General features: G+C 38.3%; 3 protein-coding genes across 5 annotated transcripts; 2 read left to right on the top strand and 1 right to left on the bottom strand.

The window, feature by feature from the left end:
• The first annotated feature begins 466 nt into the window (after positions 1 to 466).
• hps1 (HPS1 biogenesis of lysosomal organelles complex 3 subunit 1) lies at positions 467 to 10,820 on the top strand. 2 transcript variants are annotated; one of them, XM_059359731.1, is made up of 18 exons: positions 467 to 666; positions 2,740 to 2,930; positions 3,021 to 3,155; positions 3,603 to 3,745; positions 3,829 to 3,937; positions 5,925 to 6,085; positions 6,211 to 6,313; positions 6,427 to 6,511; positions 6,620 to 6,672; positions 7,062 to 7,229; positions 8,022 to 8,201; positions 8,519 to 8,595; positions 8,689 to 8,826; positions 8,970 to 9,035; positions 9,209 to 9,353; positions 9,764 to 9,877; positions 10,027 to 10,109; positions 10,190 to 10,820. In XM_059359731.1, exons 2-18 carry the CDS (start codon positions 2,814 to 2,816, stop codon positions 10,350 to 10,352), a joined length of 2,040 nt encoding a protein of 679 aa, XP_059215714.1. In that variant the 5' UTR covers positions 467 to 666; positions 2,740 to 2,813; the 3' UTR covers positions 10,353 to 10,820. The 2 variants fall into 2 exon arrangements, with proteins under 2 accessions (XP_059215714.1, XP_059215715.1); XM_059359732.1 differs by having other exon boundaries at positions 2,725 to 2,930.
• Positions 10,821 to 10,901: 81 nt separating this feature from the next.
• On the bottom strand, positions 10,902 to 15,793 carry st3gal7 (ST3 beta-galactoside alpha-2,3-sialyltransferase 7). 2 transcript variants are annotated; one of them, XM_059359734.1, is made up of 9 exons: positions 15,656 to 15,721; positions 14,949 to 15,050; positions 14,181 to 14,345; positions 13,974 to 14,100; positions 13,305 to 13,642; positions 12,447 to 12,633; positions 12,169 to 12,309; positions 11,756 to 11,905; positions 10,902 to 11,318 (listed from the first exon to the last, which is right to left on the bottom strand). In XM_059359734.1, exons 3-9 carry the CDS (start codon positions 14,327 to 14,329, stop codon positions 11,232 to 11,234), a joined length of 1,179 nt encoding a protein of 392 aa, XP_059215717.1. In that variant the 5' UTR covers positions 14,330 to 14,345; positions 14,949 to 15,050; positions 15,656 to 15,721; the 3' UTR covers positions 10,902 to 11,231. The 2 variants fall into 2 exon arrangements, with proteins under 2 accessions (XP_059215717.1, XP_059215716.1); XM_059359733.1 differs by lacking the exon at positions 14,949 to 15,050 and having other exon boundaries at positions 15,656 to 15,793.
• A 1,579-nt stretch (positions 15,794 to 17,372) lies between these two features.
• ankrd2 (ankyrin repeat domain 2 (stretch responsive muscle)) lies at positions 17,373 to 22,336 on the top strand. The gene is made up of 8 exons (XM_059359730.1): positions 17,373 to 17,662; positions 19,068 to 19,214; positions 19,359 to 19,466; positions 19,557 to 19,655; positions 19,796 to 19,894; positions 20,379 to 20,477; positions 20,556 to 20,654; positions 21,881 to 22,336. Exons 1-8 carry the CDS (start codon positions 17,594 to 17,596, stop codon positions 21,995 to 21,997), a joined length of 837 nt encoding a protein of 278 aa, XP_059215713.1. The 5' UTR covers positions 17,373 to 17,593; the 3' UTR covers positions 21,998 to 22,336.
• The last annotated feature ends 701 nt before the right edge of the window (positions 22,337 to 23,037 follow it).

The following is a 23,037-nucleotide window of genomic DNA, read 5'->3' as shown; positions in this document are numbered from 1 at the left end:
CCAAACCTTCGACTGGTACTTAAGGAAGAGGATTAGGGCCACACAAGAAAAAAATATTTAACTTCTGTCTTTAAAATCAGAATTCTGACTTTATTCTCAGATTTCTGACTTGAAAGTCAGAACTCAAATTTTTTTTTTCTTTTGTGGCCCTAATCCTCTTCCTTAGGTACTGTATTACAATGAATGTTTAAAAAAAATCCTATATATCTTACTGAAAGATTACTTGAATGGCCTATTTTCTTTGCTCTACATAGCAACTCGACCTCTAATCTCAATCTCAACCACTAAACTGCATTCCACAAATACCAGACTATCCTCCACCCTGCAGCCTCTCAGTCATGTGCCCCACTTCAGACACTTCAGGCAGCGGCACGTGGTTTTTTTGCTGCCTCACTGATCACCAGGCTCCTCGTGGAGGACCAGCCCATTGACAAGACCATGCACATTTACTACAAACACTCATCCAGAACAGTGCTACAGGGCGGCTCCTCAGCAGAGCTTAATATCTCTGTTTTCAGATCACCGCCAGCTTCCTGCTGCTGCTGTCACATGACTCCGCTGCTGTAGGAGGAAGCAGCAGCGATCAACACGTCCACGATCTGAGGACAGATCAAGTTTTGGACAACAGAGACAGTAGACTGAGATGCTGGGAGCAGAAAACACGCAGTGAGTTGTGACATGAGTTTATATAACTGTGAGTTGTTCTGTGCAGTGACAGTCTGTGTGCATCGAGGGAGTTACGGGTTTGTTTTGTTAAAGGAAGTAACTTCAGTTTTAGCTAAAACACGGAGCGTAGATTACGGACCGGAGCAGCTACAGATAATGTAACATCGTGAATCGTTGAGTTTAGGATGAAATAAACCACATTACCTACATACAGAAGTGTTGGAATGTAACAAAGAATGTTTACTTAAATACTGTTGCTTAGTTAGTACAATATTTTACTTGAGTATTTCCATTTTATGTAACTTTATATCTCTACTCCACTTCATTTAGTGACTTTAGTTACTTTCCAGGTCAAGATTTAACATAAAAATTTAAAGTGATTACACTCTTTTTTTTCTTCTTTAAAAAAAATCTAAACCTCATAACAGTATATTAAGTAGTTAAAATGAGCCATATCTTGAAAAGATAAAATGCTGTTACAATGCATCAATAATAATAATCCAATAATATATTTGTAATATATTAACAATATTGAGTTGGGCCATTCTGCATAATGAGTACTTTTACTTTTGATACTTTCAATACATGTTGATGCTGATACTTTTTCTTAAGTAAGGGATCTGAATAATTTCCCCACCACTGGTTAATACAGTGTTACAAATAAAAGTCCTCCTTTAAACTTTTCCTTTGATAAAAATGAAAAAGTACTAGCATCAAAAATAAACACTTAAGTACATCAAAGTGTAGAATGGCCCATTTCAGAATAATTTATATTATTGGATTATAATTATTTATGCATTAATGTGTTCATCACTTTAATGTTGCAGGGTTTTTTTTCTTACATATACTGCTGGATATCATGTAAATATCGCATATCCATCATAACTTGTATTTTTGTTTGTTTGTTTTTGTATTATTGATCTATAACTGAACCTTTAAAATAAATGGAGTGGATTAAAAAGTGCAATATTTCTCTTAGAAACGTAGAGGAGTAAAGTATAAACTGGCAAAAAATGATAATTTGATTAAATGTACTTAGTTCAATTCCATCACTGCATATAGTTACATTTGTGATTGTGGGAAAATGTTCATATCATATCTGACTGCACATTTATTTATATATCTATAGTTGATACAGCATATATATCCCACAGCACATTAACATGGTTAAATATATGTGTAACAGGGTCAGCAGGCTCTGTGCACAATTTTTATGATGGTTAGCAGCATTAAGGAAGTGTTGCAATCACATTTTGTTTGCCTTTCTGTGATGGTGATGGTATACTTAGTATTAGTATTTCACAATGATGATCATTATTTAATGACATATCTTTGCAAACAGACCTTTTGTTATGTAGGTGAAGTCCAAGACGTCACAAAGGGTTATGAAAAAGAGGGAGATTTTTACTAAATTTAAAGGATAGTAGATTTAGTTTTATGGCATTTAGTTGTCTTTTTTTGAGGATTTTTTTCTATTTTGAGTAAGACGATTTAAGAGGGAAATGAGTTTCGAAACTCCAGATACCCATTTAAAGCCTTGATACCATGAGAGTTGGTAAAACTGTAATAAAATACACATGCAATTATTTGTAAACCCTTTTGCCACCTACATTCAGTTACAGTTACAGTTTGGTTATACAGTAAAATGATAAGATATTTCACGTTCAAACTTGATAACTTTTCTCTTTTGTCCCAACTTTCTTGGAATCTGGGTTGTATGTTCAAATTAAGGCCGATCTTATTAGCTCTCCAAAGATGACCCTGTAGCACACAACACTTATAAATAATTTTAAAGATCTTTTCTTATCTATAAGAATGAGAATATGTCTGCAAACCAGTGAATAGAAGTACAGTGGACTCTTGTATGCTTCGACTGACATCATCCTGTCGCATTTTTTGCTTCTGACCTTCCTTTTTTTCTCTCCAGAGGTTGTCATTGATAAAATATCAAACACTGTTTATTTTAGATCAAAGTGCATAGGGAGTGTGGGAAAAAAAATCTCCACTGGCTAATGTGTATATACTGTGTACTTCCGCTGTACTTCTTTCCACTTCCAGTCTTTTTCTTTGCAGCATAATGCATGTGGAGTGGTCAGAGTGAATAGCACACCACAGTGAAGCAGGACAGGGGCGTGTCCGTGGACCAGATGAAGTGCCTGCTCATAGCCAGCGAGACCGCAGATATCCTCTTCCACTGGACCGACCCCGAATTTCAGCAGAAAGTCCAAGAGCAGTATGGGGCGTCTCGAGAGGAGGGCCAGGGGGTACGTAGGAATCAACACATACACTTTTTAACTTGTTTCCTGTAGCTGTTAGAATAACTCTTTCTTTCATCTCTTTGCTGTGATGATCAGCTTCCAGCCTTTGAGGACAGCATCAACACTCTGTTTGCGCCCATCATTATCTCCTGCATCACCATGGTGGACAGGCTGGGTGACAGCTACACCTCCTTCACTACAGAAAACAACCATATCTACGTCCTGCACCAGGTATCGCCCGGCTGCCTTCCAAAATAAAAGCTGTCTTCTCCTTTGCATGAAACCCCAGATCAGTTTATCCACCCATGTCCATTAATAACTAAAAGGATGTGATTTTAGTCTTAGGACTCTTTTGACCTCCTTTTGAAATCCGTTCATGTGTGAAGCAGATTCCTGCATTCTTGAACTTTGCCTTGCCAGCAGTAACCGCACTGTGACCTAAATGCAGGCCTCTCTTACAGTGAAGCGGCATGTTTGTCATGTGAGTCTTGTTAAGGAATCAAACCAGGCTTTGTCCTCCTGCAGCACATGATCTACTTCATGCAATGCCAGCGCAGCAGCCATTTGGATCTTTGTTGTGCAAATATTTTCCCCTGAGAGAACAGTTTAATATAACCATCTTTATTGAACTTTCCATTTCATTCGTGAGATAATAAGGTCATTTTGTGTCCTCTTCAGTTCGATGAGTGTCTCTACATTGCTGTGAATGGAGACGGTGAGGAGGGAGAGGGTGATCTGAGGAGGAAGATTTATGTCGTGAAGAAGATGATTGAAGTCATGTTTGGCATGGTCACCCTCAGCAGTAACCTCCTGAAGAAAGAGTAAGACTTTTTGTACATTCCCTCCTAATGCTGGGTTATTTTAACACAGCATCTGTTTATATATGGACTGTGTTTGTCACCAGGCTGCGGCCTCAGGACACGGAGCAGAGAGCGAGGCTGTGGATGCATCTCCAGAGCCTGCTGGAGACCTACAGCCGCCTCCGAGAGAACGACCAGAGCTTCTTAGTGGAGGTGCGGTGCATTGATACTTTATACAGCAGGCCCTAAAGGGAGTTCCTTTTTTATGTGTGGTCATATAAGGTACTTATCTCCAGTCCCCACCTAAAAAAAAGGCCCACTTGAAAGAAATCAGAAATCAGTAGTGGAAGCGTACGCTGTATTTAGAATATTTCCACTGTATTCCTTGCCGTCAGACAGTCCTGTTAAAGTTTACACAGGGGAAACTGGGGCTGTTATATACAGGTGCATCTCAATAAATAAGAACATCATAGACAAGTTTATTGATGTCAGTAATAGATCCATTACACACAGAATGAATCAAGTCATGTTTTAATTTATTTAATTTCTTCTAATTATAAGGATCATGGCTTACATTTAATGAAAACCTAAAATTCAGTGTGTCAAAAAAAAAGAATATTACAAAAGACCAATTTTAGAAAGTATGTTTAATATGGAAATGTTGGCCTCTGAAAAGTATGTCCATCTATATGCACTCAATACTTGGTAGGGGCTATTTGACTTGAACTACTGGAAATGGACTTTTCCATCATATTCTAATTTATTGAGATGCACCTGTATGCTTTTGTCAAAGCTACCCGGACTCCTTTGACAAAAATAGTAATTTTACCTCCAAAGACAGGAGTTACTGGTCTGCTGCTGCCTATATAGTTTAGTTTGTTTGTGTTACTGATTGACTTTGCTGTTTTCAAGGGTTAGTTCACGCTAATGATCCACACATTAAGATAAGTACTATGCCTTTTTCACACAGTAGTATATTGTAATTTTATTCTGTCTTAATTATTTTGTATTAGGTATTTTATTCTGTTTTAAGGAACATGTACCGTATGTTTATTGTCCAAGTTAGTTTTGCACTATATGTTGTTTGTTGAGCCACATCTAAGACGACTTTTTATCAAGACATACAATAAAGTTTTCTAAATCTGAATCTAGTTCAAATTCAAAGTCCACCCCTCCATCTCGTGTAGGTAATACTGACTATGGATAAGTACCTACTGCAACCTCACCTCACTAAATACAAACTATTTCTGTAACGTAAGCGTGTATTATTTTTTGTTTTCTTTCTAGTCTTGTTTCTTTTTCATACATTTGGTACAGATTTCATTCTGAATTGATTCCCTCATTAGAATGTTAATATATAGGGATGAAAACAATACTTTAGAGTGCCGACTTCTGCCACCTTAATATACATTCAAGCTTATATCTTGGTCCCAACAGGAGTCTCATATGCAATAAAGCAAAGCCAGAGGTCTTATTGAGCTGTCAGTCTTTTGATAATACACACATATTATTGTTTGGGGGTCATGTTATGATGTGTAATACATTTACTAATAATTCATATTTGTAGTGTTAGTGTCCTTATTTATTTCTTGCACAAAAATATATTATTTAATATTTATTTATTTATTATTATTACTTTTATTATTACTACTACTACTATTATTATTATTATAATATTGATATTATTATTGCTATTTAGTAATAATGATTTATTTAGTATTATTTAGTATTTATTTTATTTTGTGAGTTTAGCCTTGACTAAAAACTTGAACCACTAGATGGCAGAAACGGCTATAAAGTCCCTTTTTAATGGCTGTTTATAGGTTTTTGTATGCTTTATTTTTTAATTATTCATTGATTAAATTGTTGACAAAATATATCTATGAACCAGTTACAATTTGAGATTTAAGTTACTATTTCTAATGAGATAAATTTATGTTAGATTCCATTTAAAGACTATTATTTCAGAAGTACTTAGTCATTTTTATGTTACCTAGAAAAATGAAAAATGCACATGCCAGCTATCCTTCCATCTACTTTCTCATTAAAGAAAAAGGTAATTTCTGGTCTGTAACATTTGAGAAGCTAGTGTGCACATGTTTAAGGGCAATTAAGTGTTTTTAGTGCTCAAGTTTGGATTGAAGCAATGATTAACATCGTCATCATCACTCTCGTGCCGTCTCCTCTTTCTTTCTCTCAGGCGGTGGAGAGACTCATCCACCCCACGCTGTGTGAGCAGTGTATCGAGTTCCTGGAGCGCCGTTTGGTTCAGCAGCTCAACAGCAGCGTAGAGAGAGCAGGAGAGGAGGTGCTGCACGCCTTCATCCTGGTTCACACCAAACTGCTCGCCTTCTACTCCATGTACACATGTTTTTATATAAAGAGTTCAGATTTATCCCATAACTTTCGCTATTCAGCATTTACAACTTCTCTCAAGAGGTTTTAAGATATCCTTTGACAGTATACCATGTCTTTGCTTATTCTAGCCGCAGTGCGAGCACGCTCCCCACCTCAGACCTCCTTGCCCTCATCATCATGGCACAGAATATGTATCCTAGCAACGTGGAGCTGGATGATCAAAATCCAGAGGTATTTAATGCCAACAGCAACTCACACAGCACCACCACAAGATGTTGCTCACTTTGTTTCTGATTGTTCATCGTCTGTTTGTTTCTATACATGTTGTGTTTGTGTCTGTGAAGGACGTTGAGAGCACCTCCGGTTCTGGTCCTGAAAGTTTTTATACTCCGGAGCCTTCGCCGACAGACAGGGACTCCTGCAGCTCAGGTGGGTTGTGTTGTACAGTCTGTATAGTCGTTTTTAGTCAGTTATTTCTGTAATTACATTTCAACAACAACAGTTGTTGTTTGTGACTTCATTAATGTGTTTCAGCAGACAGGCCAGTGAGAGGAAGCACTCCTGTGTTTGAGTTTGTGGACCCAGACGAGGTGAGAGTTTACCTGAGTTAAATAATCCTGATCTCCATTATTCAATTTAAATCAAATAAAAAATAATAAACTTTATTTGTGTAGCACATTTTAATTCAAAAAACGACATAAATATACATATAATGAATATAAAAAGAGGGATAGAATGTCGTAATTAATGGAGATAAGATTGAAGATAAAATGTACTTGATTACTTTGGGAATAGTTAAAATGAAAAAATATGGGGGGGGAAAGCCCACTCAATAATAAAAAAAATGAATAAAAATTAGTGCCCAAAGTTTAAAATTTTTGGGGGGGAGGTGGGTGTTATTTATTTTCTTATAATAAACTGATTGTTTTATTTTAATAAGATCTACTAAGTGACTAACATTAAATGATGATGTCTTCAGATGGCAGAGGACAGTTTACATACTCTGGAAGTTCCTCCACCCGACCCTTCGACCCCACGCAGAGTCTTCTTAGAGGTCTCCCTCAAAGATGGGCTGTATCCCATGATGCCTCACTCCATGTACTGTTTGCCACTGTGGCCTGGCATAACACTTGTTATGCTAACGAAGGTTTGTTGGCACCAACACATCCATGTATGCAGTAATGGAATGTAACTAAGAACATTTACTCAAATACTGTACTTAAGTAGAGTTTTGAGGTACTTGTACTTTACTTGTGTATTTCCACACATTTTAGGGGCAAATATTGTATGTTTTACTCCACTACATTTAGCTGCCAGCTTCAGTTACTTTTCAGGTCGAGATTTAACATAAAAAACATGATAAAGGTAAAGTGATAAGACCTTTTTTTTATTGTTAAACCTCATTACAGTATATTTAGTAGTTAAAATGAGCCCTATCATCAAACTTAAAACTTAAAACACACATAAGTCAATTTTCAGGTCAAGATTTAACGTAAAAAATGTGATCAATTTAAAATGATTACACATGTTTATATAATATATTTGGAATAAAATAACAATCTGAGCTGGGTCATTCTGCATACTGAGTACTTTTACTTTTGATACTTTAAGTACATTTTGATGCTGATACTTTTGTACTTTTACTGAAGTAAGTTGTGAATACATGACTTTTACTTGTAGTGGAGTAATTTCACAGTGTGGTATTAGTACTTTTACTTAAGTAAGGAATTTGAATACTTTTTCCACCACTGCATGTAAGTACTTACAGTGTATCTTCATGTTTCTGTCATGTTCTTACAGTGACCAGTAGGGGGCACACTCGTGACACATTTATCTGGAGTTATTTAACTACAGATTTTTGCAGTGTTCACAGTGTCTGCACACATCGTTGCTCCTTTGTTGAACCACTTAAGCCTCTATTTTTATCTCTATCTGTCAGATTCCTACCAGTGCAGTGGCCATGTCAGTATATACGTTTTTGGAGGCCTTCGCCAAACTGGAAAAGCGTTTAAATGAAGGCCAAGAAGGTTCTGCTGCTACTAGAGGCCAGCCGACCATACACGACATCCGCAGCAAACTGGATAAATTCATTAAAGCCCTGGGGCAGAGTGAGATTCAAGTATGTGTTTATTACAGGAAACAACATTTTGTATGCAACAGTGACGGCTTTCTGGAATTCATCACGGAATAATTTACTTTAATTTAGCATTTTTTCCTCTGAAACAGTTTAGAGATAGAATTTTATTCTAAATAAGTACAAAATTGTTTTTTTTGTCCAAGGATTTGTTTTATTACCACCATCTAGATTAGAATGAATCAACTGAAAAAGTGACTTTAGCCAAAATTTGGTCACTTCCTTGCATTATTAAAAAAAAGAGTGCTTAAATCTGGACCTCTACAAGTTAAATAGCTTCTGTTCCCTTCATTTCTACCCAGTCTGGACAGTTACAACATGCCTGGACAGAGTTCAAGAACCGAGCCTTTGCCAGAGGAGGACCAGGGTTTAACAGAGAGTAAGTGTGCTGCAGCCCTCTGCTGGCCAATATGTGTCACAGCAAAGCTGTTGAGTGATCCTTGGAATGATTACATTTATGTTTTTGTTTTAGGCTCATTTCCTGCTGTAAGAACATGAAGACCCAGCTGTGTGGAGTATACCGACAGTGTTTCCTCATTGAATCTGGACCAGCAGACAACCCTCGCCGCCTCTCCCCCGGCCTGCAGGAACGAGCTCAGAGCATGGTAAGGTGGGTATCAGTCAGCCGAGCATCTTTTTCCTCTTATATTTTTTAGAAGACGGTCCACACATTATTAATTTCTGTATGTTTTGTATGTTTCTGTCTTTGTCTTTCTGTGCCGCTCTTTTTCTGTCACCATCTCCGTCCCTCAGAGAGAAACTGATGGACTGGAAGGACTTCCTGTTGGTGAAAAGCAAGCGGAATATCACCATGGTTTCATATCCTGTCAGCAAAATAATCCTGCTCGCTGTTCTGCCATGCTGAGTTTGAATTTGTGATATTTCTCAATGTCTATGCATACTTTAACAACATGCGCACACCTAGAAAACTCTTATCTAAATATAACTCACTGCTATGCCGAGCAAATTGATCTTGACCCAGTTAATCTCACTTACCTGGAGGATTTCCCGGGACTCATCCATTTTATTTGCGTGGACCGATCCACTGGCCAAATGATTGCGCCGTCGCTCAACGTCACTGAACGCAACACGTCTGAGCTGGGGAAGGGGCCAGTGGCTCAGTTCATGAAAAGCAAGGTGAGGCGTAATATAAATCCATGTCTTAAAACTAATTAATGTGGAATTAAATTGCTGATTAAAAGATCAAGAGCACACCAGACTCTGTTCATCTTATCAAGTCATTTAAGTCTCATTTAGTCTGTTGCTGCTTATAGTGCAAAGAGTATGCTTAATAATTTAATTATTAGATTTAATGAATAATTTAATATCCCTGATGTGATTTGGTTTGGTTACAACATATTCCACTTTCATCTGTAGAATTTATAAATGGCTTTTCTGCAAAGTTGCAGAATACAACCACATACAAGCCTATATGTTTTATTAATATTTATTTACTTAAAGAATATTTTTTACCAACATTTTGAATATTCCCATGAAATGCTCACTACACTAATAGCTTCATTTCTCTTTACTTATCCATTCTGAAGGTGTGGAACCTCGTCAGCACAACACGGCGATATCTCCAGAAGGGTTACTCCACAGTCACGCTGCGGGACGGAGACTTCTACTTCTGCTACTTCCTCTGGTTTGAAAATGAAACGGTAAGTTCAGAGACAAGATGAGATAAGATATAATAATAAGATATGACGTTTTAGTAACCTGATGATAAATTGATGTAAATAATGAAAATCAGTTTAGCCCCCTGTAACACTAAGAAACAATTTCATAAATTGTCTATCTGGTCAATCAGGGCTTCAAGTTAGAGGCAGGGGACATACCCACCCTCCCTGATGACTCTGCCCCCATCGGGATGCTTGCCTGGGACTACTACAGGTAAATACCACATGGCAAAAAACTGATGTGATTAACCAAAAGAGAGAGCTGCTGACTGTAGCAAGTACTGTGTCCCGTAGGAAGCTGCTGCGATATTACAGCAAGAATCACCAGGGCGAGGTGGTGAAGTGTTACGAGCTGCTGACAGTTCACCTGGGGGTCATCCCCACTGAGATCATCCTCCAGCACTGCAGACAGCTGGCGAGCAAACTGTGGGAGCCTTCGCGCAACCCTCTGCTGTAGACACACCCACACATTTGAACTGAATCACAGTAGCCAAGGTACTCACTTGTCGTACTGCCAAGGACAGAAAAAGACCTCTCACTCTCGATAAACCTATTCTGTGTTTCATGTTTCCACCATTTCACTGAATATAAGATTATATATGCTATAAGTTTATTACAGGCACTTATGTTTATGATTTGCACAGTCAAACACATTGTGCACCGTTATGTGTCTTACATGAAGCATAGTGAGAATATCTCTCCTTAATTTTTGTAATATATTTTTGACAGGCTTTCTATTTATTAGTAATTTTTGACATGTTTTTGTGTTGTTTTTGCTTTTAAAAAGTTGCAGTTTTATGAATATAGATACCGACCAATGTTGCCTTTACTACTGCAAGTGTCTATCAAACATGCAACAGCAATTACTGTATATTTCCCTTAATATAGATTATTTTTCTGGAAAAAATAAATATCGCAATTCTCACATTCACATGTTTATTGAGTCATTTTAAACATAATTTAAATAGCACTGTTTGAACCTTTGACTATTGCATGTTTTTTTTTTAACAAACAGTCAAATACTGAGCATGTTCCCGTGTGTGATGGCACAGTTACTCATCCATATGAAAATGACTGGTAACAGATTCTGATGTAATACACTCACTGAATTTAAACAAGATATGCTGAGGTTAGTCTCACCAATCATGAGCACGTCTAACCTTTAATTTGCTCACTCGTCAGTCACCCCTGCAGACTGTGAGCACTTTAAAGGTCAGTTCATGCTGTGTGGGGTTCTTCCAGCAGAGTACAGTGATGCAGGAGTCCACACAGACTCGCAGTGAGAGAGAGGAGTGCATGTAGAGTTCAGTACATTATCAGTCTCTGCACCGCTGACTCACAGAGCTCCTGTGAGGTCTGTCACAGCTCCTGCAGCCACCAGGTCCCTCAAGAAGAGTTTCTCAGCGCTGATGTCATGCACCACCTGGGTGAGGGTAAATAAAAGCAGGCATAAATGAATCAGAACATGAGGCGTGTGACCCCTAGAATGTGTTCCACTGTTAGGTAACCTCAGTGTTGGAGAGTGGTGAACAACCCAGATTCCAAAATAGTTGGGACACTGTGAAAAATATACATTGAAAAAGAATACAATGATTTGCAAATCATTTTCGAACTATATTAAATTGAAAACTATCAAAAGACAAGATGTTTGCTTTTCAAACTGATACACTCCACTGATACAACTTTTTTGTAAATATGTACAATCGGAAATCAGGGTTGCAATTAAACTTGTAGTTTAACTACATTTTGCAGTGGATTACTGGTTGTTTAACTACATTAATTTTTGCAAAGTGATAGTTCAGCTTCTTCCTGTGTGAAGAAATTGGTTGTGTTCAAAGTCTCTGGATAATCTAAACTCACCTGAGCCTTCATCGCACCCATGCGTATGCTCTCATAGTAGTGAAGCCTGGCCTCTGGGTGCTGCATGTCGTACCCAAACCCTGCCAGGCTCACCTGGTCACACAGCTGCAAAGCCATCACCACTGCACTTGCACCAAGTGTCGGCACCATCTACTTGAGGAGAGAAAGCACCATTTTAAAGGGCAGTGGGTAATAGAGTGAATGCGTAATAGTTAGCTTCTTGAACTGAGGGTTGTGTTTGCTCATCTTTCACTTCATTAATCCCAAGGCTTATAGCAAAGTCAATGCATGTCTGAGCCAGGCATATCCATATATTATTCAAGATAGGGTAGGCCACACAGGCGCACCATTGATCTTTGTTTCCTTTATGCAGTATTGTATGGAAGCCTACAACAAAGCATGTTAGAACTCACGTTTCCCTGTTTCAGAGCATATTTCTGTAGAACTTGTCCTGTCTTGTGAATAATCTCAGGATGGAGGATCCTGAAGCTCTCTGCTCTCAGGGGAATATCCTCCACCACCTCCCTCCAGAACCATATTTTGGACCAAAAGCTCTAATAAAGAAATAACACAGGAGATGTAGAGCATGTGAGGCAGTGAGTGTGAATATCGGTGTTGCTGCATGAGTTGCTGTGACGCTCATGGATTATGTAATGCACTGTTTCTGTGTGCAATAGTTCCTTCGGCTTACCAGGGGCTGTTTGGTGATGACAGAAGTGAGCCAGTCCAGGTCCAGGCTCTTAAAGACCACCAGAGCAACCATGGTGGTCTTTTTGTACTCGTTTGCAGAGTGAGGTGCTCCTTCTGGGTAAATCAGGCGGATGGTGGTGTGTGAACCAGCGTCTTTCTCAAAACCAGGCACTGGAGCGTTATTTAGCCTGGTAACAGAGATGAAAATGTGTGTGTGAAAATGATTGTGTTGCGTCAATGAACACAGACATAAAAAAAAGGCCCACCACCCCTCCTACATAGCAGCGAGACAACCAGACTGACTATTTGTTGTAATATTTCATCCTTTTGTAGCAGATTTGTATATGTTGTCGTCTTTTGTGTCTATGTGGCGATTTTGCATCTTATTGTAGTAATTTTGGGTCTATTTGTGGTCATTTTGAACATATTTTTAGTAGTTTAGTGTCCCTTTGTCTTGGCTTTGCACCTCTTTGTAGTTGTTTTTCATTTTTGTAGTGATTTTGTATCTGTGATCGTTTTGCATATTTTGTGGTTGTTTTGCAACCCTTTGTCGCTGCTCTGTGTCTCTTTGTGGTCATTTTTCATGTCTTTGTTATTGTTTTGCACCTCTTTGTAGGTGTTGAAATGATATTCCAATGAGAAATGTGGAATGTGCATGATAATAATGAACCAACTACCTGTTACCTTCTCTGGGAGCCTTTACCCCCTGCCCCACTCATGAATGCAGTTAATTTTCGATGAGCATTTTCCTTTAATCTTATTCTAATTCTGGCTTCATCAGGATGAGTTAAAAAATAGTCACTATCATCTTTAATGAGACATCCTCCCACTTTTGTCTGTCTGACACTCGTGCACATACCTGATAATGATGTCATACTGATCTATATGGGATCCAAGATGGCTCCCGTGAAGAACCCCTCCATTGCCCACCACCACACATCGCCTGCAGCTGCCTTCACCCTTCAGTGACTGAGGCAGGCCAGGCTGAGGCAGGGATGCTAGAGCCAGGGCCAGATGCTCCTCGCTGCCCTGCAGCCCCAGAGGAGGGTACAGATTCCAGGACACAGGCCTGTCATGCTGCACAAACACAGGGATGTCTAGGAGGCCTGCAGAACACGACAGGGGCTTGAGGTGCTCCAAACACCAGCGAGGCTGACAGGGGCCTGACAGCAGGGAGGCTGACCGATTGAGTAAGACCTAAAGAGAGGGGGACACATAGGAGAGGTTTCTGCCCTACAAAGCAAAAAGGCAGTAACTGCATTTTTGGTCAAAAATGAGTTATTATAATTTTCAGGACTTTCAAGGCATCCTTTGTTATGTGACAAAACATCTTATCTCAAATGTGTGTCGTTTTGGAGAAAAATGGTAATCGTTTGTACAGTAACTAAACGGCTGGATTACAGGATAACTTTAAAGTCATTTTTCTCAGTTCTGCACTCTGCGTAGTTACTGCCTTTTTGCTTTGTAGGGCAGATTTGGTAAGAGTGTAGAAATTATCCCAGATGATCAGTAAGATGTATTTCCATACCAGATCTTTGGGAAGTTGGTTGCCATCACTGAGAGGTGCTGCTTTATCTGAGGGGAGATAAGCAGGAATCAGAATAGCCGAGTAGCATCCAATCAGCAGCACCAAACTGAAGGCAAGGTTCTCACTCCTGTACAGCAAAGAAAAAACAATCATTATAGCATTAAATAACAGGCCCACTGAATAAATACAGTGCCTGCAGAGATGTACCTGCTGAGGAAGAATTCCCTGGAGACAGCGTTCGTGATCACTCTCCGTCTGTGAAAAACAGACGTATGTGTTGCAGCCTCCACAGCCTCAGGCAGCAGCGGAGAGCCATCGTCTGAGTCCTCTACACTCAAGTGATTCAGCGTCACCATGGCACCTGTATTCCACCTGAAACACATTATTAAACTCACAGTCATAATTATAATGGACAAAAACTAACACTTCTTCTCTCTAATAGGAAGTTTTCAGTGCTTTTGTGAATATATTTGGGTACCTGGAGTACCTATCAATGCACAAACTGTGAAAAAAGACAACCAAGTCAGTTTTTGAGGGGCTGTCTTGGTCAGAAAACATGGAATTTACACCCTGAGTGTCAAATCTTTGTCAGAGTTTCCAGCCACCATGCCCATGCCTGGCACCGAGAAGTTTTTTCAATTCATATAATGCCTAATTCAATATGCTTTAAACATTTTCTGGACTGAACTTCTCAGGCTTCCAAATCTGTTCTTGCTTTAAACCCTGGCCTCCCCTCCCCGTGTCATATGAAGGGTCATTAGAGCATTGATTCCCAAACTGGGGTCAGTGGACACCCAGGGGTCTTTGGCACTCTAACAAGCTTTCAAATTCATTCATTTTAATAATAACAAAAAATAATTAAAAAAAAATTCAGAGTTTGAAAAATACTTTTTTACAGTTTTAAATCAGCGATAGATTATAGTTAAGGTCTATAATCTAACTAACCTATGCCTCTTAGACTGGAGATATACTCACTTTTTAACCACGCGTTTGTGGCTGCGTCGTGAACAGAATTGTTCATATACTTATATACGATGTGTGTTACTGAAGGATTCCACTAGAGGGCACACCAGAGAACTGGTGATGTAAAACATAACATGGCAAAAATTAGGGAACTTACTATTAGTTACTATGTTGTTAATTATGCAATCACGGCGGGAAAAATTACAGCAGTGCCTTCATAGATGCTGTTTAATGTCCCTAAATCAAGCATGCATGACAGAGATGAGTTCAGCCCCATCACTGCCCCTACTGTAATCAAAAATAGAGCTGATTAAAAAAAGACAATCTCTGCATTAGTATACACTGTCCCCCATCTGAGTATCTCCACCCACGCTTGAGAGCTTCCTATAAAAAGGCACACTATATTTTTCTCTCAAGCCAGTCAGAACAAAGCAGGGTTTTTTGGGAGGCTGGCTTAAAGAGACAGGCATTAAAACAGAGTGATTCAAAAAGAGGGTGAACACAGGTATATTCAGACAGACAGTATGAGAACATTAAATCATATAAACATGTTCCAGTAGAAACCCTGCATACAAGCATGAACCTGAAAAACAAGCTTAAGACTGCCATGCTGCCTATTTACCTACCAAATGCCAACAAACCTCTCTTTTTAAATTGTGTCTAAACAGTGCAGCATTGAGAGAAACATCAGTTTGAGTAACATGCATGATATTACTCACGGCCGGCCTGGTAGAGACGTAAGCTGAGGGTTAACTGACAGTTCGCCTGTGCTCCATGCTGGAGGGGAAAGCAGTGTCCTGTGCAGATAAAATGGCTGCTGCTGCTTCCTTCTCCTCTGAACTCTGCCACTTTCCTCACCAACACTGGTTAACCATTAACACAACCCTCACTCACACGCTGGCAGGAACGCTTGCACAGTAAATAAGGAAGTGGGTGAACAATTGTCCCATTCTATAAACATCTGCATGTAAATGTCAACAAGAGAAAAGATATCACATTCACTCTGAGAAAAACGCGTTAAAAAAACACTGAATTGTTTGATCCACTAAACAAATAAGAATTGGTATTGGGTAAAGGGGTAATAGTTAGATAATATAGTGTTAATATTAACTAATATCATGTAATAATTGGGTAACAACTTGGTATTAACAATGAGTGTAATAATATTAGACTGAAATGTATGTAACAGGGTAATAAGAGACCAAAAAAACACATTTAAAGTTGGAAACAAGGCAAAACTGTTTATTAATAGTATAGTAATATTTTGATAGCAATAACGTATCCTTCTAACAATAAAGTGTTTATAAAGTGCAATGTTTTGATTAAAGTTTTTTAATATGGTGACATTAATCAGATCATAATGATATACGATATACTACCTCAATATTATATAATCATATGATTACTTTATAATAATAATGAGATTACATAGGTTGATGTTTAAACAGTATTATCAGAATCATCTATACTGGCCAGGTACGTGTGCACATACTAGGAATTTGACTCCGGTTTGCTTGCTCTTGTGAAAAATTACAGAAATGCAAATATACACATATTAAATATTTAAAATAACAAAATAGACATCACAAAAAATATGTACAAGGTCAGGTTTGTAAAAAGAACTAATTAATAAATTACTAAAAACAAATTGTAGGCTATTATCAAAGCAATAGCATCAAAGTCACATAAAATTGGGCTGAAATTGGGCTTTTTGTTCCAAACATTTCCTTTTCTTTCAAGGTAATACTGTATAAACTAAGTTTAATGATCTGACTCATTACCTAGAAACGCTTGCGCTACTTTCTGTGTAATAACAATAAATCAGGGCTGGAAAATGACAAACAACCAGTTGTCGAATTCTGTGAAACTGACTCCATAAAGCTGTGAATATACAAATTATTGCTGCTTTTTGCCTTTTTTAAAGGATTTTTTTGTCTTTAATTACACAGATATCATGATGTATTATAGAATATTGCTTCACAATATACAGAGTATTGCAGGTATCGTGGGCAGCCTATCATGATAGTATTGTATTGTGATTCCCACCCCTAGTATGTATGTGTGTATATCTATAAAATGGATGGAAAAATACCAAAGTTGAGGCTGGACAGTGATTGATTGTTGCAGTGCTATCAAACAGATATTTACAAGGTATCACTTGGCAGTAATGAAACCTTTATAAATAACATAATCCCCCAAAATGGTGTGTTTATGGGTGTTGTACTCCTGTAAAAGAGGAGCAGTTGCAGCAACAGGAGTGAGTAAAACCAGGAGCCTGTGGAATGAATGTTCCCTCCGCTCATGACCCAGGGCATGACATGCCTGAAGGGTTGGATGGACTTGTATATGAATGTGCGTGCGTGTGTGTGTGACCGAGAGGAAAAGAGGGAGAGGGAAAGAGAGAGGGAGATTGTCATTCTGGCACACAAACATACATGTATACACACACCAAAGTGCACACACACCTGTTTGATGGGGTGACACAATGTCCCACCATGAACCCGGCATTCCAGCCAGGAAGCCACTGGGCTTGCAGCGCTTCTGTATAAAGTGACACAGTCCACCAGATTTGACTCCAAATTAAAGTTTAAAAGCTTCAGCTGTTCAAAAGTACTTTATTGACCATTTTATCTTTTTTTCCTTTGTATCAAACAGAGATGGAAGAGGCCGAGGAGTGGGCCGCCAGTGTGATGGACCATAAAACAGGAATAGAAAAGAAAGCTCAGGTAGGTGTGAGTATTAATAATGTTTCTAAAGTGACATTTATGATGATTTTCCATTCATATCACAGTATTTTACATTAAGTATGGCTCATAGCATGGCACTATAGGGGGATTTATTTTCTCAGCACAGCAGATTGTATATAATACTTAATGTTAAACTAGAATATCACATACTTGAAAAGCCCGTACTTGTGGAAAAAAAATATAAAATGTAAATAGCTCTTTTATGTGAAGACGTGTGAAGTAATGAGCCGCTATATTGCAGAAAACATGTCAACATTGAAGTTAAGCCCCGGACATGAGGATAAAATGTCTGTCAGCCGGCTTCAGCATGCATTTACGGATACATTGAAAACACATACGCATGTATAAATCAAGGACCACAATGTTACTATATAAAGACACTATTGCTTAAAATTGGATATTTTTTCTTTCAGTAAAAAGTTTCAGTAAATCCTGTTTTAGTCAAGGGAAGTTTAAATCACAAATAAGGCCTATGTTCATACATTTAAATACAGGCACAGGATATTTCTGGTAGCTCACCCGGAAAGACGTATCAAGACGTTTTGTGAAAAGTTCTCAAAAATGAATGCTTTATTTACCCAAGCCATATAAATGGGACTTTTCTCAAAACAACACAGTCTTTTGTCACAAATTAAGATTCATTTTTATTTCCTTTTATTTGCATCAAACATAATAATTTACTGTCAACAAAAAAAAGTGATTATGGTCAATATATGTTTTATTTATTTATAATAAAAAATGTTTTAATATATATTATATAATGATGATAATACAAATACCATTAAAACCCTAAATAGATCAAAGAAAAGAGCCTTAATAAATAAAAAGACAAAATAAATATTTAATAAGTAGTAGACTGTTGGATATGTAGCATATTTGAAGGAATAAAAACGTGCAGCTTAGAGAGTTGTATTAAACAAGCATGGCTATTATGACTTTATAAATTACGTTATGTATAATCTAATTATTTTGGCCCGAGTAATCTCTCTGAATTCATATGTAAAAAAATAAAAAAAAAAAAAAGGATTCACTTCTCACCAGTATTATATATAATAATCTTTACTATTATTAAATAGGTCAAAAAGAATGTGGGGCAGATAAAGGGTCAATGCACACAAAGACATGCTCCTTCAAACATTATGTCCTTGATAAATAATGTAAAAACATATAATAACAGCACATGAGAGGTCGTTTATTGGGAACGTTACTTTTGTTATGGCCTAGCCTTGCTTGCACTATGCTGTGAATTTATTTTGACATTAACACTACCATTCCCAGCTCTCAACACCCCTTAGTCTACTTGGCATACACCAATACTACCTCTCTCTTGCAGGCTTTTTCATAGTGTTTTTCACACATTTACGCTGTTTCTGTAATTTTCCAGGCGGAGGAGAGAGTGAGGAGGATCTCCACAGACCTCCACTGTGAGATTCTGGACTTGAATGGAGAAGAGAATATCAAAGAGCTGTGCAAAAGGAAAAAGAAGATCAAGAAAACATTCTCACCGAGGGTGTCCGTGGAAATCCCTGTGGTGAGCTACAGATTTCAGAAACCTTATCTTCATGTGCACCACAGAGATATAAAAATTGAATCTCTATCTCTACTATGTCTTGTGTGTGTGTGCGCGTGCATTCGTGCGTGTGTGTGTGCGTGTGTGTGTGGTTCTGTGTGACAGATAGGGCCTGAGGATACTGCAGAATTCATGAATGCAGCCAGTCAAGGCAAACTAAATGTAATAGACAAGTATTTGGCTGATGGTGGCAACCCTAATGTTCATGATGAGGTATGCTCTCCCTGTGTGGCAGTGAATTATATGCATTTACAAAATAATATAACAAGTATTCTCTACTTAAAATATATTTGAATGTTCCAGTTGAAGAGGACAGCGCTGCACCGTGCCTCTCTGGAAGGACACACCACAGTCGTCCAAACGCTTTTGGAAAAAGGAGCCGATTTCAACCTGAAAGATCAAGTGAGACATGCGGGCACGTGGCCTGTTTGTAAAGATGATGATGAGATTGGTTGAGATTATCTTCACTCACTAAAGCTCCAGCCTCTTGTGGCCTGAAGTGAGCGCTATTAATAGAATGGGGCCATCCTTCTGTGTTTCAGCTGGGCTCCAGGGCCATTCACTGGGCCTGCAGAGGGGGAAGCCTGGAAGTTGTCAAAGCCCTGAAAAGCCACGGGGCCGACCTGAATGACAGAGATAAGGTGAATGTGTATTTTGTGTCAAAATCAGAATAAAAAAATACATTATTGAACCCTGGGGAAGAATTAGGTCATGTTACAGTTGCTCCAGGAATAAAAATAATATAGAGAAATCCTAAGAAAAAATGGAAAATATGGGTATGCTACTACAATATACATAAATACACAACAATAAATATAGAAAAATAAGAAATATGCAAATAAAAAAATGTAATGATCTATTTATACTCAAATATATCTAAATACATAGCAGTATAAATTTAAAAAAATGGAACTTTTTAAAACTTTTTTATTATTAGTGTTTTTTTAATGCAAGAATTAAGAATATTAGTTCAAATGTACAGAATAAATGCAACATTCAAGCCAGAGCCAGTTGTGTGTATCTCTACTGGGTTTCATACTTAAGTGTAGGTGGTACATTGATATGCAGTTGGTTCTTTTTACGTGTTTGTCACAGTCACAGTGTATATTAACATCCACATTGCAGTTGTACAGCACTCCTCTGCATGTGGCCACACGAACAGGCCACACGGCCATCGTGGAGTACCTGCTGTCCTGTGGTGCTAAGATCAACTCCAGGGACAGGGTAGGCAGCATCTCAACAGTGTCTTTCATCACCTCTATAATTCATTCCTGCCATTAATGCATTTATTTCTACTCTCAGGAAGGGGACACAGCCCTGCATGATGCCGTGCGTCTCAACAGATACAAAATAGTGAAGCTGCTCATAGCTGCCGAGGCTGACACAAAAATAAAAAATCATGTGAGTTTTTCTACCTGTTGTGCATGACTGAGTTGGCTTGAAGATGATTTTAAAGGAATAGTTTGACATTTGGGGGACACACGCTTACATAAATGACCTTTCTTCCATGCGAGTTAGATTTTAGATCAATTCCTTGCTCTTATCTATATGTCAAATATTATGGTGCAGCTTAGGTTAGTTTAGCATGAAGGTTGGAAACAGCTGAAGCTCAGTTATTCACATCATATCTCTTTTTAAAATCCATGCAAAAACCAAAGAATAATTCTTTACTTTACTGTTTCATGAGGAGTTATGTGCTAATATTTTGGCTGTGCTCATTTACTTGCTGGCATCTCTGTTACGGCATTGCCAGAAACACAATAATTATCTAATTCGTACAATAATTTAGCCCTCTGTACAATGTATGATCAATAGTGCCATAATGTACGATAATTGTACCATTTTTTGATGACGCTCACAATTAGCACTTGGCTTTAGTCTATTTTGTCTCATTTTAATTAATTTCCCGACATGATCAGGAAAGCAAAATATAGATCCTATCTGTGTTTAGATGGCTGGAAAGAGGTCGGGTGACCTCTTTCCAGCCGATCATGCTGGGTGTAGGCTATGATGAGCCAGACTCACAAGCACAACAGCCTGCTTTAAAAAACAATGTGGGTAGATTTGTAGGCCCGTCAAAAAGTTGTCTAAACTGGTGTTTTTGATTTATGTACATTCGTTCTCTTGGTTATGACTCGCATACGAGAATTTTCCTCAAAATTCAATAATGTAAGCCTCTGATATATCAGTTTAACATTTTCCATTTGCAACACTGCGTTTATTGGTGGCAGTTATCAAGAAAAAGTCTTATATAAATAGATTTATGTTGTAATAGTGAACTTTTGAGGTGTTGGAAGGCAGATTTTTTGTTGCCTTTGGACAGAGCCATTGTTGTTGTTTCTCCATGTTTGCAGTCTTTATGCTAAGCTAAGCTAATACTAAGCAATACTATTGATTAAATGAAGAGATATGGTGGTGCCTGTGGCCTCACATTAAATGTAGAAATGGACACAAGAGTGGTATCGACTTTGCCATTCACCTCTCGACAAGGAAACAAACGTATACCTTTAAAGGATATTTATTGATTGCGTATAAGAAGCAAAGATGCCGTGGCCTATATCTCAACACTGACTGTATATTCAGTTTGACCCCTCGTTTATAAACTGACTGTATAAACTGTGTTACAGGAGGGAGTGACCGCAGTGCAGCAGGTAAAACAGTGGCAGTTTGACATCATGGAGACCCTGCAGAGACTGGAGAAGCTGAAGGAGGTGGGGCCTGAAAACACATCGAGAGAGGAGTGAATAATGCAAAAAATCTGTTCACTTTCAGCACTCAAACTGTTTAATATCACCTTGTATGAATATCTGTCTCAGGTTCAAATACATTCAGTAATTCCACTCTGTTTGTGTACATCATATGTGAGTTTCTATGCATTATATGTGCTCACCAGCAAAATCTGCCTCTCCAGGGCGTAGCTGTTAAACCTCTGAGATTAGTCTGAACTCTGACACTAGAAAATGTCAGCTTGGATGTGACAGATTCAAAATGATCTGCTTATCTTTAAAAAAAAAAAAAAACCCGAGACAAAAACATACGAATGAGGAAACAAAGCTGAATTTCTGGAAAAAATGTTTTGCCAAGCTTTGGCTTATGATGTTCACTTCTAAAGCGCTTTATCAGGAGCACTCTCGTGGATGTTTCATATCTAATTTGTGATGCCTTTGGAAGTTGAATGATATTAATAGATAGTGCTGTGCAGAAGCTGCGTTTGAATATACATCAAGAGGTCCTTGTTTTATCGAGGCGACAGACAAGGCCACAGCACACAGTAGCACTGTGTTTGAGACGTCAGCTGACGATAGCAGAGATGGCTGGTATGCCCACGCTAAAGTCAGGGATTCAAGGGGAGCTCAGTGGACATATTTTCCTTCTATCATCAGTGGCTCAAATGTTCCTGAGGGAGGTTGGTCATTCACACTGGGGAAACCGACAGCTTGCTCCACTGCTCGCAATGCAGTTGTTTATGCACAGTTAGTCACTACACACATTCATTTTGTGAGCACATTTTGTTCCACAAATATTATGCTACTGCTGTATTTTTCATATGCAAATGTAAAATGCTGTTTCGAAAAAGTGTGCAGTTGCTGTTCTGTTAAAAACCAATATGTTCACTGTAGACAACTCATCAGATACATTATCAGCCACGCGCAGCATTTCCTGTCCAGGGCAAGGCTGTGCTACTGTCAGGGACTATAGTAGAGATCACGCACAATACAAGGTTATTTAAAAATATGTGACAGCGTCATTATTTACTTTGTCAGACTGACCCTAAATGAGATTT

The sequence above is a fragment of the Centropristis striata genome, chromosome 20 (genome assembly GCF_030273125.1).
Source record: "Centropristis striata isolate RG_2023a ecotype Rhode Island chromosome 20, C.striata_1.0, whole genome shotgun sequence".
In the NCBI taxonomy this organism is placed as follows: Eukaryota; Metazoa; Chordata; class Actinopteri; order Perciformes; family Serranidae; genus Centropristis; species Centropristis striata.
This window is presented reverse-complemented; position numbering and strand designations above follow the sequence as displayed.

Bases quoted from the DNA above. Each gene is read 5' to 3' on its own strand.
- hps1 (XM_059359731.1), top strand. From the start codon at position 2,814: ATGAAGTGCCTGCTCATAGCCAGCGAGACCGCAGATATCCTCTTCCAC. The intron at 7,230-8,021 runs GTTTGTTGGCAC...TCTATCTGTCAG, and splicing joins CACTTGTTATGCTAACGAAG to ATTCCTACCAGTGCAGTGGC. The intron at 8,596-8,688 runs GTAAGTGTGCTG...TTTTTGTTTTAG, and splicing joins GGACCAGGGTTTAACAGAGA to GCTCATTTCCTGCTGTAAGA.
- st3gal7 (XM_059359733.1), bottom strand. From the start codon at position 14,329: ATGGTGACGCTGAATCACTTGAGTGTAGAGGACTCAGACGATGGCTCT. The intron at 12,634-13,304 runs GTATGTGCACGA...CTCTGTTACCAG, and splicing joins CAGTATGACATCATTATCAG to GCTAAATAACGCTCCAGTGC. The intron at 12,310-12,446 runs GTAAGCCGAAGG...TTTCTTTATTAG, and splicing joins TCATCACCAAACAGCCCCTG to AGCTTTTGGTCCAAAATATG.
- ankrd2 (XM_059359730.1), top strand. From the start codon at position 17,594: ATGGAAGAGGCCGAGGAGTGGGCCGCCAGTGTGATGGACCATAAAACA. The intron at 19,656-19,795 runs GTGAGACATGCG...TCTGTGTTTCAG, and splicing joins ATTTCAACCTGAAAGATCAA to CTGGGCTCCAGGGCCATTCA. The intron at 20,478-20,555 runs GTAGGCAGCATC...TTCTACTCTCAG, and splicing joins AGATCAACTCCAGGGACAGG to GAAGGGGACACAGCCCTGCA.